At 47.3% G+C, this 15,285-nt stretch overlaps 1 protein-coding gene across 2 annotated transcripts in view; it reads right to left on the reverse strand.

Moving 5' to 3' along the window:
* Positions 1-15,285, reverse strand: part of LOC119170549 (uncharacterized) — a 118,588-nt gene that overhangs the window by 37,021 nt on the left and 66,282 nt on the right. For both annotated transcript variants that reach the window (XM_075887144.1, XM_075887145.1), the window contains one exon: positions 3,889-4,152. In XM_075887144.1, coding sequence (XP_075743259.1) covers positions 3,889-4,152 — 264 coding nt within the window. The remainder of the gene's footprint in view (positions 1-3,888; positions 4,153-15,285) is intronic.

Here is a 15,285-nt window from a genome sequence, read left to right on the forward strand (position 1 = left end):
TTCCACAAAGCCAATCGCCCGCCATTCCCTATACATAACACCTAATGAGCTCGATTCACGGGCGGTGTCGTCGTCAGCCCCTCGTTTGAGTCACAACGGAGATACGACCCGAGCAGTGCTCGTGCATGCATACGACGAGTAGGCGACGCGCCTCTTCTCCGATATCAAGGAGCTGTTTCACTTGGCTGAGCTGTCACGATCAAGAGCGCCTGCCTGCCTTCGAAGTGTAATAGAGGCAAGCTCGAGGCGTCTAATATCGCCCTTGCGTTGTCGAGTCTGGAAAGGGGGTGCCCTGTGATGTTCTTAAATCTCGAGTATACTTTGAAGAAAGGCTGGGCAAAACTTTAACGGGACGGTTACGTTGGCACACACGGGGGGTTTCACGTCCCACGATTCGAGAGAAGCCGTAGGCGGAAGGTTCCGGAGATTCCAACCGTCAGTGCAAGTTCCTTGAAGCGCGCTGGCATTGCACGGTGCCCGTGCCCCTAGCATTTCGCCTGCATCAAAATGCGGCCGGGATCGAATCCGCGATGCTTGGGGTTGAGCAGCCGAGCACCATACGCACTGATCCACCGAGGCGAACAAACACGAAGTGGCCCGATGTTTTTTTACATGCACTACAACGTTTATTTATTTATTTATTTATTTATTTATTTATTTATTTATTTATTTATTTATTTATTTATTTATTTATTTATTTATTTTATAAACTGCAGCCCTGTAAAAGGGCTATTGGAGGAGTGGGGTTATACAGTGCAAAAAAGAATCGCAAGAGAAAAAAAAGGTACATGAGAAGTAGCAACAAAATAACAATAAAACACATTTATAACAACGAAAGAATTGAGCTTTGGTACATAATGATATTTAACAAGAATAGTAACAAATCATTCAGGGGGAGTGATCGAATGTGACCAGGTAACACCACAGGTTTAAATAGAAGATATTTCGCTAGAGTTACCATGTAGGGGAACGAATCGCGTCTACATTACACGAATTACTGATTTATATACAAAGCAAGTGATGCGGGACCCCAAGAGCGTGTCTCGTCCCTCGAAAGCGTCTGGTAAGGTGGTGGTGTCCCCTGACCCCGGGTGTAACCCAAGACGCTGTTTATGTTAGCCGCGCCATCCGGCGGCCATACTAAAGTGAGCTAGAATGGAACTCACTTTAGTGAACTAAAGTGAGGCTCACTTTAGTCGTACCAGGGTCACTCGTGGTTGCCAGACGTTGAAGGCGAAACCGAAACTGGTTTACACCAAAACTGTGCTCCCACAATCACTTTGAGAATCAATTATGCAATCTTAGTTAATTACGTAAGTAGCATGGCGGAATAGGATCTATCACAGCTGAGATTAAATGACCTAACGTTTCTGAACAAGCGCCAGAACTTTTGTATTTGAAAATTTTCACTGTATTTACTATTTTAGATGTTAGTTAAGCAATCTGTATTTATCAGTGAACTCGACCAACTGAAAAAAATATATATATCACGACGTGCTTCACATGGTTCAGAACAATACTAGACTTAATCGACACGCGTAGCGCGTGTCTGTATTTTTTTAAAATACTCGACGCATGTTAGCTTAAACACTTCGTATGCATACAGTAGAATCTCGCATGATACGTTCCCATTTCGCACGATTTACGGGTGCTAATGTTTGCGTTATACCGTTATCAAGCGAAACTGCGCGATGTTTTAGTGAACTCGAATTGTACGTGTACGCCCCGGTGGATCAGTGGCTATGGTCCCACTCGGCTGGTCACCCGAAGGTCACAGGATCTATCTCGGCCGCGGCGGTCCCATATCGGTGGAGCCCAAGTGGTGGGGACCCTGTACTGCGCGATCTCGGTGCACGTATACCAGATGATCGAAACTTCCGAAGCCCTCCTATACCCTCGTAATCAAGTCGTGGTTTTGGGACGTAAAAGCAGCACATATATATTAATAATCGGATTGTAGGCTTTATCCGGATAACACGCTCGTGCCACGGTTCTCTTCTTAGGGAGCGAAGCTCCCTCAGCCGTGGGCTGTGCGTCCCCGATGTATGTATATAGTAGTAGTAGCAGTAGTAGTAGTAGTAGTAGTAGTAGTAGTAGTAGTAGTAGTAGTAGTAGTAGTAGTAGGTAGTCCCCTCTCGTTTAGTCATTGGAATGTCTACTGGATGGCGGTACTTGTATATGATTAATATATGATGAAAATATGCGAGATTGGAGTGTTAACTAAGTGGACGGACGGACGCACGGACAGACGGCCACATAAACGAACGGACGCACGGACGGACGGAAGGAAGCAAGAACGAACGAACGGAGGGAAGTACGGACGGACCGATGGACGCTTCGCCCCATGCACTCATAATCATTCACTACATGGATATGCTGTGAATTTTTTTCCCAGACAAATGAACGAGGTATACTGTTGCTGGAATGCGGCATATCTCATTTGAAAAGCAGACTTCCAAGGAGCAGTACTAAACAGAAAAGCTGGGTTGTACCTACGCTGCCTGATGCGCCACGAGTAAACGGAGACATTGTTACATATTACCTGGCTTTTATACAACCACGAGCATCGAAATTTTCCATTATTTATCTGTGAAAACTGGCCGAGAACTGCACACTGAATGTTTAAAACTATACATTTAAACCTCGATCTGACGAAATCCGATTTTAGATATTTTTCAATCGAACGAAAAAATAATCCCTTTCCGTTCAGCCAGACCCATAGCAAGTATTTTCTTTTTTTGCGTGTGTGAGTGCGTGCGTGGGGGGGGGGGGGAGTTATGTGTCAAACGGCTAAATTGGTGGCTGGAGGTCAAAGTCAATGGGAAGTCGCGTAAATTCTTTAATTTCTTAGGGTGTCAGAACCCCCTCAGCTATCTCACAGTTACGGCCCTGGGTTAAATGCTATCATTATCACGAATTAACGAAGCTTTTGTGAAATTGAACTTGGACTAACAATTTTTTTTTTGGAAATACTACCCAACAAATGTCCATCCAGTTTTTACACATGCGGCTTTTCTTCAGACATGCAATGTAACGCTATCACGTTAAACATCAAACCACCACACTCACGACTCTAGATTTACCTGGACGAGGCTGCACGCAGCAGTGGTAACGCTTTTACGGGTCAAACGGTTCTGGCCGATGGCGCTTTCTTTGTTGCGCAAACACGTTCCCCTCCTCCCCATAAAAAAAAAAAACACTGTGCATGGTTGCTATGGTTATCCAATGTTTTATGTGACAGCTGTCCCACAGGATCTTTCTTGCGTTGCTTTCTCGCACTTTAACTGCACGTGTTTTAACTGCACGTGTTTTAACTGCACTTTAACTGCACGCAAGTCTGCACACAAGATGCCGGTATATTTTCCTTCAAGGGGACACTTTATAAAACGAACAAAACGATCAACTCCGTTGGTAGACTCGACGCCGCGTCCTCTCCTTACGAAAACGGAGGGTAAGCGGCTACGCAAAGCTGCACGCCCTTTCCCTACCCTGAGAGAGGGCAAGCGGCTACACTAAGGTTCGCGACCTCCCCCCCTCTCTCTCCGCAAGGAGAGGGCTCAGCGTCAAGTCTACTGACGCGCTTCAACGCCTGCGTGAGGTCACGCCTATGGAGCTTTGGTCACTTTGATTACCGTCGTGTGGCTGTGCGTTCACTTCATTCTGCCAGCGCGTGATCGCAGAAGCTATGCGGATGCCGTGCAGACGACGCGGAACGGACGAATACATTATGAAGGATTTTCTTACAGCTGAAGCAGCCCCGCAAGTGCTGCAGCGAGCTTGAGAGATGGAGCATAGCGACGCAACACCTTCGTCTTGAAGCGGCGCGCACGCTGACAATAAAGTGAGCTGTCTAGAGACGTCAGCGAGTAACACAGAAAGCGCGCATACCTGGTCGTAGAGGCTGCTGAGCTCGCACAGCCTGGACGAGACGTCGCTGTGATTGTCTAGGTGAGGAGGCTGCTGCTGCGCTTGCTGCTGCTGCTGCTGGGCCGCAGATGCGTTGGGCCGCATGTCCACGTACTCGGCGGATGAGCGCGAGTCTCCGGAGGACAGCCGTCTCCTCCTCTGCGGACCCCCGGTGGTGGCCAGGCACAGCTGCTCGTACACGCCCGGAGAGCAGGCCACCGAGCGACGAGGGGGTTTCGCAGGGGGCTGCGACATTGTCCCGATGTGATTTGCCGATTTGTTGTCCCTTACTCGACATTCATGGGGTCACTACTACAGGAGGGTATAATGTACTATCGGGAGCAATAAGAGCTGGAACATTAAAGTCATGTTTCTTCAACGGTTGCCCGTAATGTGTCGATATGAATATGATGTGTGGAATCGCAAAATACGCATTTCCCCTTGAGCACAAAGTGTCATAAACGTTTGCGCATGCCAAATGCGTTTAGCCGCTATAACCTTTAGAGGGTAATTTCAAAGTTCCAGCCCATGTTGCGCCCGACTACAGATGTTATTCACGCAATGCATAACATTATATGTAGCGTAGAAACTTACTGAGACTATGAGTAACTAATAACACAAATACAAGATAACAAAGCAGAGTCATCAACCAATGAGGATGAAAAAATAACCACTCGTGTCAAAATTTAGGAAGTACACAGGCATGCATCATGCAGCAGATATGGCTCTGTGTTTGCCCCACAAAATGTTTCAAAATATCGAAAGCGTGACGGTAGTGATGCCAAAGATGCACGGGAAAGTTCTCCTTCAACAGAAGATCTATGGATCTATATTCACGACAAAAAAAAAACGACATGCTCCGCTGCACTCGGCAGCACGGAAGCTGACGTCACAACCTCGTGGCAGTGCAATTTTGAAGAGTCACATCTATTTAGCGCAGCCCCAGAGAGGTTTATGGCGGCAACCAGACAGCCGTCTGTGGAAATGTCTATATAAGGGAGCGGTGGTATGGCACGTCAGTACAACGATCAAGGACCGGTGGTCAGCCAGGCTCGATAACATTTGCTCGTACTGTCGACTCGGAGATGATATGCATGCCTGGTTCACTCCGTATGACTGCCATGGTATCGGAATATGCGACACCATCCTACACCGTCCAGGTACTTAGCAATACCGGACAAAACCATGAGCAATATAAAAACGCATTTCTCCGCAGTCTTCTACTGCCAACAAAAGACATAACACCTTCAGCACTTTTCGGTCACAACGAGATTTCGGGGTAACTCCAAAGCTCCGTTTGATTGTTTTTGTTTATTTTCAACATGTCGAGGGATGGTACGGCTAAGGGCAGATTAACTGCCTGACAATGACCCGACCGCCCAAGCACGGTTCAGCGTTGTTTTGAACATATCAAGAAATCATACAATAGAAAGCGGGTGCAATGAGAGAGAAAAACATGGCATCGTACAATAAGCAATAGCTGACGACACATAAAATATTGTAATCAAAAATTGTTTTTCTTTTGATACAACTGTCGTAGACCACATGGTCCTCGAGGTCCTCCTCATACTATAAAGGCACATAGAACAACAAGTACGATGCTGATTTAGAAGAGTAGGTATCAGGTATCTAAGTTGGTTAGTTTCAGTTTACTGAAAACGTCGTGTAGACTAACACGTCTCCGTGTTTTATTGATCGACACGTGGGGTTTAACGTCCCAAAACCACCATATGATTACGAGAGACGCCGTAGTGGAGGGCTCCGGAAATTTCGACCACCTGGGGTTCTTTAACGTGCACCTAAATCTGAGCACACGGACCTACAACATTTCCGCCTCCATCGGAAATGCAGCCGCCGCCGCCGGGATTCGATCCCGCGACCTGCGGGTCAGCAGCCGAGTACCTTACACAACGTTAACAGAGGGGGAAAAAAATTAAGGCTCGATGCCAAGTGAATGCTCGTAGCTGGGGTTGTTGGCCCCCGCCAAGCAACGACCGCTCGGCCAACGTATATATGCGATGAAGCGGGTGGACCACGCCACGACGTGCGTCAGAGCACGGCCCGGAAGAGAGCGAGCCACAGAATACACACAAGGAAGCGAGACAAAAAGGCGCGAAATCGCATCGGCACGCCGTGAATGGCCCTCGAAGCAGAGGACCGTGACAGAGAACCCGACACGCGGCGATGGTGATCCGTCTTCGAGACACAACGCGCCCTGGCAAGGGAGCCGGGTCGGAACATAACAAACACCGCCGACTCGACAGACATGAACGCACAAAACGGCGTCTGTGTTGAGCGTTAATGTATTTTGTCCTCGTATCTCGAATTTACGACGTTCTCACATCGGGCGCTACCAAGCTGGACAGCACCTATAATAAGTACATGCGGGTTGCAGTTAAGTGCTCTCGCGAGTAGCTGTCGACGAATGTGCGCACATTAAAACAGTATAGTTTACATGCTGAGTACATCAAGTAAGCGTAAACCCTTTACTATACGGATACAGCACATTTACCTGTAAAACGAACGAGAAGCATAATCCACCTATTACCTTTTATTTAACTTATAGTATATATATGCTTTCATTACAAGTCGAGACATTACAAGTCGTTACTGGCTACACCCGGCATAATGCACTCCTTGACTTGGTATTTGTAAGTTCAAATATGTTACATAACGTGTGTAAATGCGAGATTATCGACGGTATCTCGGATCACAAGGCAGTCCTAGTTTCCTTGCAGTGTTCGATTGCGAAACGGCAATTCGTGGTCACTTCCTTTCACGATTTTAACCACGCTGATGACGTTTCCGTCCTCGACTGTTTAGCCGATAAATTTGAACAATTTTTAGCACTCGCCACACGCAACGATGTTGATGCTTTAGTTGGTTTCTTTGAACAGTTGGTGAAAACTTGCGCTCTGGAATTTGTACCGATCAAAACAAAAAAGAAAAATACTAATGTTCCCTGGATGAACCGTGAAATCTTGCATTTTTCACGTCGGATACGTAGGATGAGGCAGGCGAGGTCACGCTGTTCCTCTTATGATCACTGTAGATTTCTACAGGCAAAGGAAGAACTCCGGGTCAAAATAAACGCCGCAAAAAACCATTTTTTTCGGATAGAACTACCGAGCCTGTTATCCAATAACCCACGCAAGTTTTGGTCATCAGTATTGCCCCGCGATGCCGCATCAGCGTCATTTTCCATTGGCGATGAAACAACCAATGATCCTGCGGAAATTTCCGAAGCTTTCAATAGTTTTTTTTGAGTCTGTTTTCACTCGCGACGACCTTGAAGTTCCTCTTTTTCATAGTACAAGCTCATTCTTATCAATACCGGACATTATTATTAGCGAAGAGGGGGTTCTCAACCTAATATTAAACTTAAACACTAAGAAATGCAAAGGTCCGGACGACATTCCCAATGCGTTCTTGGTCCGTTATTCCGATTGGGCTTCCAAATATCTTACTGTCATATTTCAGAAATCCCTTGAAACTGGCATAGTGCCTAGCTCATGGAAACTGGCAAAAGTAATTGCGTTATTTAAGTCCGGAGAAAAGCATATTATTACTAACTATAGACAATATCACTGACTTCCTACTCTTGTAAACTACTAGAGCATATAATTTATAAACACATCATGGAGCATTTAGAACAACACAACCTATTATCTCAGTTTCAGCATGGATTCAGGAGTGGTTTCAGCACGGTTACGCAATTAACAGAATTCGTTCACGACATTTCTTGTTCACTTGATTCCGGAGAGCAGGTCGACGCCATTTTCATCGATTTTTCCAAAGCATTCGACACGGTATCTCACACTAAACTGATATGCAAACTAACTGCCATATTAAGCAACCCTGCCTTGGTCAAGTGGATAGAAAACTTTCTTTCAGATCGCGCGCAATTCGTAGAATTTAATAGTTCCATATCCAGTAAATCTAACGTAACTTCTGGAGTTTGCCAGGGCTCGGTCCTTGGACCACTGCTATTTCTGATTTACATAAACGACCTGCCTGGCAACATCAATTCTAAAATCCGTTTTTATGCGGACGATTGCGTACTATATGACACCATTAGCACACCGCAATGTCACCAAAAACTAAACGAGTCGTTTTCTAGGTTTTGCGCGTGGTGTAAAACGTGGCAGATGTCCGTAAATTTCCGCAAAACAGTATCCATGTCCTTTACTCACAAGCGTTCCCTGTCTAATTTCACGTACTCATCCGCTGACATAAACCTCCAAAGAGTTACAGAATATAAGTATCTTGGCATTATTTTCACAAGTAACCTATCCTGGTCAAAACACATCGAATATGTATGCACAAGGTCACTTAAGAAACTGGGTTATCTTCGACGCACACTCAGCCAAGCACCGAAAGACACCAAACTCCTGATGTATAAAACACTAATCCGACCGACACTCGACTACGCATGCTCCGTGTGGAACCCTTACCGAAAAGGCGAAATTAACAAAATTGAAGCCGTTCAAAAGAAAGCCATCCGATTCATCTGTCGCAGGTATGACTGCGCTTTTTCACCAACCACAGCCCTCGTATCTCTAGAGCTAACCACCTTAGCTGCCCGTCGTGAAATTGAATCACTAACCTTTTTTCACCGCATCATTCACTGTTCATATCGCCTATCATCAAACAAATATGTCACATATGCAAGCCCCACTCAGACCAGAAGCAATCACACCCTTAACGTTTCCCCGTATCATCCCCGCACAGACACGTTCAAATATAGCTTTTTTCCGCGAACAATTGAGCGTTGGAATTTGTTGCCTGGCCACGTGCGCTCTCTTGACTTGCTTACATTTCCTTCTAAAATACAACTATTGTAAACTACGTACATATACCGCTTTGTTTCCTTTCTCCCTTTGTACGAGTGCACTTTTGTACTTAGATGTGTGTATTAGGTCGATTTTATGTAACCCTTTACCATGCCGCTAAAACTGTACACTTCCTTCTATGTTGACTTTCGAATACCTGGTTTCGTCGTTACTATGTTTTCTTTCTTTCTTTTTGCTTTTGTTTCATTATTGAACTTGTTCGATGCACGGTTTTGTGCGATGTACCCACTCCTGCTATAGCCCCAAGAGGGGCTGCAGTATGTTAAAATAAATAAATAAAAATAAATAAATAATTTTTACTGCTGTGCCTTCCTTGTCCTCAAGGTCGAATGACGTCATACTGACACGTGATCGTGACGTTGGACAAGGCAGAACTCGGCGGATACAAGACGAAAAAAAAAACACAGTCTTTTATCGAATCCGGTAAACGAGAAGCCAAACATGTTTTTTTGGCCAAACTACAAGAGATACACACTGTATACTGATAGCGGCGAACAGAGCGTAGGTTAATCTGGGCGAGGTGCATTGGTATTTACACGTGCGGCATCGAACATTCGAGCCTTATCGATGGTGCTCGCGTACAAGGTCTCAAATACCCTAACTATTTGAGCGGTGCGCGTAATCTTGACAGAATGATCTGGAACAATCGAAAAGCTTCTCAAACGTTGCGGCGCGGTCTGGGTCGAGAATTGCTAACAGTCTTTGAGGGTGTAACCCGATCACAGGCAAAAAAAAAATAGCATTAAACATGGATGTCAATATATGATATGGCAAAAACGGGTACCTCAACCAACTACTCAGTCCTTATCATTTATTACACGTGTTCTGTCTCGTCTATAAAGCAACTAAAAGAAAATTCACATTCGTCGGAAGGCAGAGCAATAGCGACGCGTGAAAAATCGCGCCGAGTGAAAGTGCGGGAAGAATGACAGGAAGCCATACGTCACTCGAGCAAGTACGAGGAGGAGGAGCCGGAGTCATCGCGACGGAGTGACGCCGACTTCCGGGCGGAAGCGCGGCGCCGGCATCTCGCGAGTATCCGGTGTCCAGAAAATCGCCCAACCACAAGAGATGCCCGCTTATCTTCGAAACGGAGCGAGACGCACGCTTGGAGTCGAACACTACACCGAACAGCGGCGGCGGAGATACAAACGGCGAGCCGATATCGGGTGTCCGTTTGCTTAACACTCATACGAGGTCTCTGTATAGGTGAAACCACGTTGACGAGAAGGCGGCCCGTGCGGTGTACAGCTTTCAGATAGACGCTGCCGTGTGCTGTGTTAAGATGGCCCTGCAGCACTTTTGCGAGTAATCGTCGAATCACCTCACAATCGGAATTCATTGTCTCGAGAATTGACTGCAGTAAAAATAAAAAAAAAATTGGCTTTGGCAGCATATCCACGGAGTGAATGTTGGAGAGTGAGGCGAAGCATTCGTCCGTCCGTTCGTTCTTGCTTCCATCCGACCATGCATCCGTCTGTGTGACCGTCCATGCGTCCATTCACCCGTCCGTGCGTGCATCTGTTCGTGCGTCCGTCCCTGCGTTCGTCCATGCATCCGCCCCTGCGTCCGTTCATGCGTCCATCTATGCATCTGACTATGTGTCCGTTCGTCCATCTATTCAACACTCCAAGTACCACCATCTCGCATCTTTTCATCATATATTCCCCATATAGGAGCACCGCCATCCAGCGGACATTCCAAGGACTATACGAGAGGTGGCACACGCACACTTTCTTACGGCTTGGGCTTAGGGTGTACTTCCCACCTTTAACCACCTCGAGTTCATGGTATATACTAGTTCACTGTATTCATGACACTGCGGCCCAACACTGGCTAAACCTTTCTAAAACCTAGGAGCTTACGCCCAGCGAGTATAACGTAGCAACCCTTTCTTGTGAGATAGTGCTCAATGTACATGCCAATGGCTGCTAATGGGGATCGCAGCGTGAGCGTTAACTAAAAGCCGAATGCTCCTGTCTCTCATTCCCCATAAGCAGCCATTAACATGTGCATTGAGCACTATCTTTTATTGTTCAACAACGCACAGAAGAAATCTCTCACCGGCACCACCTTGGAGGTCGAAATGTTATACTCGTTACATAAAACGGCTACGAGGGACGCGGGCGAACAATGACTGCGATAGCAAGAAATTAAAATATCACACGAAGAACGACAAGCAGCTCGATACTTTCACCATGCCACTGCAGCACAAAAAGGACACTCAAAAAGAACCTACAGCTATGCACAGCAAAAGTGTGAACAACTGTCATGGTTGTTAGGTGTTTGTATTTGAGGAACGCGCTGCAAATGTCCACAATGCAGAAGCCGGTGCTGTTTTTCTTTTTTCTTCTAAACTGCGGCACGTGGACTGACCCCTCCGCGTTTTAAGACACGCGGTAGAACGCGGAGTGTTGCCATGTTATTTCTTTTTTTCTCTCTTCTTCAATCATGAGGGATACGGCAGGGGGCTAATTTTTTGTTCGCGTCTCGAGGGCAGCTTTCAATATGAAATAAAATGTAAAAAGCGTCGGTGATAGAAAATAAGCTGAAGCTCTTCCGAGATCTGCGTAGCACGAGCGGTGAATGGTGCATATATGCATAGTTCGCCAAGCCCTGCAGTTCGTCATGCTTGTGCAGCCACGCGCCTGCACAAGCATGGCGCGATGCCGTTGTCGCGAGAGCAAGGTTTCCAGCTCCAGTATCTTCTCAGGAAATTTGTGCAAAACCAACTCCTCTGCTTCTTTTTTAAGTCTTTCTTTGTACTCTTCTACCTTTGGGTTTGTTTCTCTGGCCATTACAGAGCTTCGGCTTTTGACTTTAATAGAATGTGGGATAAATCGTGTTTTCCAGCCTGGGACAGGCGCCTACACGCTGTATTTACGGCTTACAAACGGAGCAGTCAAGGTCGCCCCCGTTCGGGATTAGAAGGGGAAAGCTTACTCGGAAAAGCGTCTAGCAAGAGGCAGGTCCGGCGCCACCGTCTGAGTCTAAGCCATTGTTAACAGGCACGCGTGTCATTGAGAATGACATGGGGACGCGACCACTTAGCCTAACCGAGACATAGTGGCGGCAGGTAAACGACCATATTCTCTCGCGCTGTTGATTGGATGTCGGGGCGCCTCGCTGTCGCATGTACACCTGGTAAGCAATGGTGTACCCATCGCTCTTAAGGACGCTTCTAGGAAGCAACAGTTAATGAAAGAACTGACGGGGCCCGAGCGTGGGAACGGCCGCCGACGGTAGTCGGCCGAAGGAGGCAGCACGGCCTGGTATGGGAGAGAGTGTCCCGTGCGGAGAACTTATCCCTTTGCGTGTTTCATTTGGTAAGGAGGTTTTTACAACTGTAGTGCCTTTTATGAAAGTGTTTCTGTGATTGGTTGTGATGCTGCGAGTCCCAACATGTGATTGGTTTTTGTGAAGACTCTTTGTTCGACCAAGGGTTAAACAGAGGATGTTTGAACTTGAAAAGTGAGCGGAGTCGGGGTAAACAGCGGATCTCACCACGGGAGACCAGGCCATGCAGGCCGAGGGGTATGTCACCATTTTCTATGTTTTGTCTTTGTGACCCAGTGCATTTTGTAAATTGAAGTAGTGTTAGCTAAATAAACCCCCAATGAGTGCTCCCCGAAATCATCGTGTTGACGTCTCATCGATTGCCTCCGCGGAGTTTCACCCACACTTATTCGTCTCCCTGGTCGTCCGATGCGCCTAACTTTGAACAACACCGACGTTTCGCTACAAAGTGGTGGAGGTTGCTCGGTAACGATAGTCCCGCTCTGAAATTATGCCCCGAGTCAACAACAAATATCAGGAACCTACCTCTGACTGCTCTACTATGACGGAACCCCCTACCTTCTTCTCTGCTATGTCTACCCCCCAAGTTAAACCATTCGTCGGACCACCAGTCTTTAGAGGCGCGCCGGAGGAATCTATTTCAGAGTGGCTACTTTGCTACGAACATGTAGCGTCGCTTAATAATTAGGACCAAGCCACGAAGGTGAAATTTCTATATCTGGCTTTAGACGGAGATGCGAAAAAGTGACACACCACTCAAATTCTAACCGGTGCTCCTAATACATGGGAAGAATGGGCGACGCTACTTAAAACGTCCTTTACGAGTCGCCACTCAGTCGAGATCGCCCATTTGCGGCTACAAAACCGCACCCAATTGCCGTCCGAAACCCTCGAGCAGTACTACTATGACGTCGTACAGCTGTGTGCAAGAGTGAACCCGTCCATGACGGAAGATTATCGGTTGCGACACTTTATGCGCGGTTTGCGTCCGGATATTCTGGAGAAGATGATAATCGCAAACCCGGAGAGCTGCACTGCATTCCTCCAAATTTTGCAACGCATAAATCTGGTAGCTTTGATGAGCCGAGCGTCGGCGCCACAAGCGATTGGCATCCGGTATTCCACCGGATTACAGTCATGGATGCAAAACATCGCGCATCCCGTAGGGTTCGCACCCGCCGCAGCAACAGGGTACTCTCCTCCTACGTGTGTCGCCACTTGCGCCGCGGCCGAATTGCGTTGCCCACGGGAGGCTGCTGACAGCGAAAGAGACCTAAAAGCGATTGCGGACTCGATCGCCGTGCTGTCTGACCGGCTAAAAAGCATCGAAGACGAGGTGCGTCGCCCCCCAATGCCTTGGCCTCAGAGAACTTCCCGTGCCAACGACGGGCGTCCCCGATGCCAGATTTGCCGCCGCATAGGTCACATAGCACAACAGTGCTGGCAGCGAGCGATTCCGAGATGGCAGGAACGATCAGGCGGAGCTCCAAGGCAATCAGAATGTACAGCCTAATCCTTCGGGAAACGAGAACGGCCGGGCCTAGGGGGCCAGCCCGGCCGCCCCATCGGCACATTGTCGGAAGGTCAGCTTCTCACAGTCCCCACACGAGCCAACGGTACAGAAACAAAACTTGTAATTGACACCGGCTCGGCCGTAAATGTCATCTCAGAAGAATTAGCTAACAAAATAGGTGCTTCATTCAAATCGAGAAAAGACATATTCATCCGAGGAATCGGCGGAGGCTTGCTCACCCCCAATGGCGAAGCTGAAATAAAACTTGAATTTGGCACCACCAAAATTCACGAGACGTTTTTAGTGGTCAAGGATTGCCCGTACGAGCTACTCGGTGGTCTTCCTTTTTGTCGATCAGCCCGGCTTCTCATTGACTTCTCTAAAAAAGAGCTGCAACTAAACGGTGAAATTTTCCGGCTACGTATAGACTCAAGTGCCCCCGAACATAATAATGTACTTACAGTGCGGTGCCACGAGCAAATTCGCATTGAACCTCGCACAGAAGTCGCTATTGAAGTAAAGGTCGCAAGGGACGGAATTCACCTCGTCGAACCGAACAGCACGCTCAAAAACGGACTTCTGCAGGTTGCACGCACAATAACGAGGATCGTGCATGGGAGAGGCCTCATTCGCATAGCTAATCCTACCATGTCGCCAGTAAACCTGCTCAGCGGAACAAAGCTTGGATGGGCTTCATCTATTCATGACGCACAGCTGGCAATCACGGCCCCCGAGAACGATCAAGTGCCTCAAGAGTTTGACATAGAGACTGGGGATCACCTACAGCCATCTGAACGGGATGAACTGCTGTCGCTCATTGAGAAATACCGCCATCTATTTACGAGCAGTGACAACCCCATCCGGCAGACTCATGTCGCTGAACATGTGATCGACACAGGTGATTCTCGACCAATTCATCAGCACCCATATCGTCATTCCCCTTTTGAAAGACAACAGATTGAGCAACAAGTAGAAGAAATGCTGCGCGATGGGATAATTAGAGAGTCTCACAGTCCTTGGTCATCACCTGTCGTCCTCGTGAAGAAGCCAAATGGGACTTGGCGTTTCTGCGTCGATTTCCGCAGAGTCAATGAGGTCACTAAAAAAGATGTGCACCCACTGCCACGAATTGATGACATTATCGACGTGCTACAGGGGTCAAAATACTTCACCACACTTGATCTAACATCAGGCTACTGGCAAGTGGGCATCAAGGAGGAAGATAAGCAAAAGACCGCATTTGCCTGTGGACCCGGCCGGTACGAATTCAATGTTGTCCCTTTCCGCCTGTGCAACGCCCCTGCCACATTCTAGAGAATGATTAACAAAGTCCTCAGTGGTCTTCTCTGGAGAGTTTGTTTGGCCTACTTGGACGACATCGTTATTTTCTCGAAGACTATGGCAACTCATTTGCAAGATTTGGAAAGTGTGTTTTCGGCTTTGGACGTGGCAAACTTACGACTGAAGTCCGAGAAATGCAGCTTCGCTCGCCAGGAGATCAAATATCTTGGACACATTCTCACAGGTGAAAGCATCCGGCCAGACCCAGACAAAGTAGCAGCGATCGAAAAATTCCCAAAGCCACGAAACAAGAAAGGTGTACAGAGCTTTCTCGGAATCTGTAACTACTATCGGCGATTCATCAAAGATTTCTCTCGCATTTCTCGACCTCTGACCAACTTAACCAAAAAGGATGTTCCTTTCGTCTGGGATGCG

This window comes from Rhipicephalus microplus, chromosome 2, assembly GCF_043290135.1.
Source record: "Rhipicephalus microplus isolate Deutch F79 chromosome 2, USDA_Rmic, whole genome shotgun sequence".
In the NCBI taxonomy this organism is placed as follows: domain Eukaryota; kingdom Metazoa; phylum Arthropoda; class Arachnida; order Ixodida; family Ixodidae; genus Rhipicephalus; species Rhipicephalus microplus.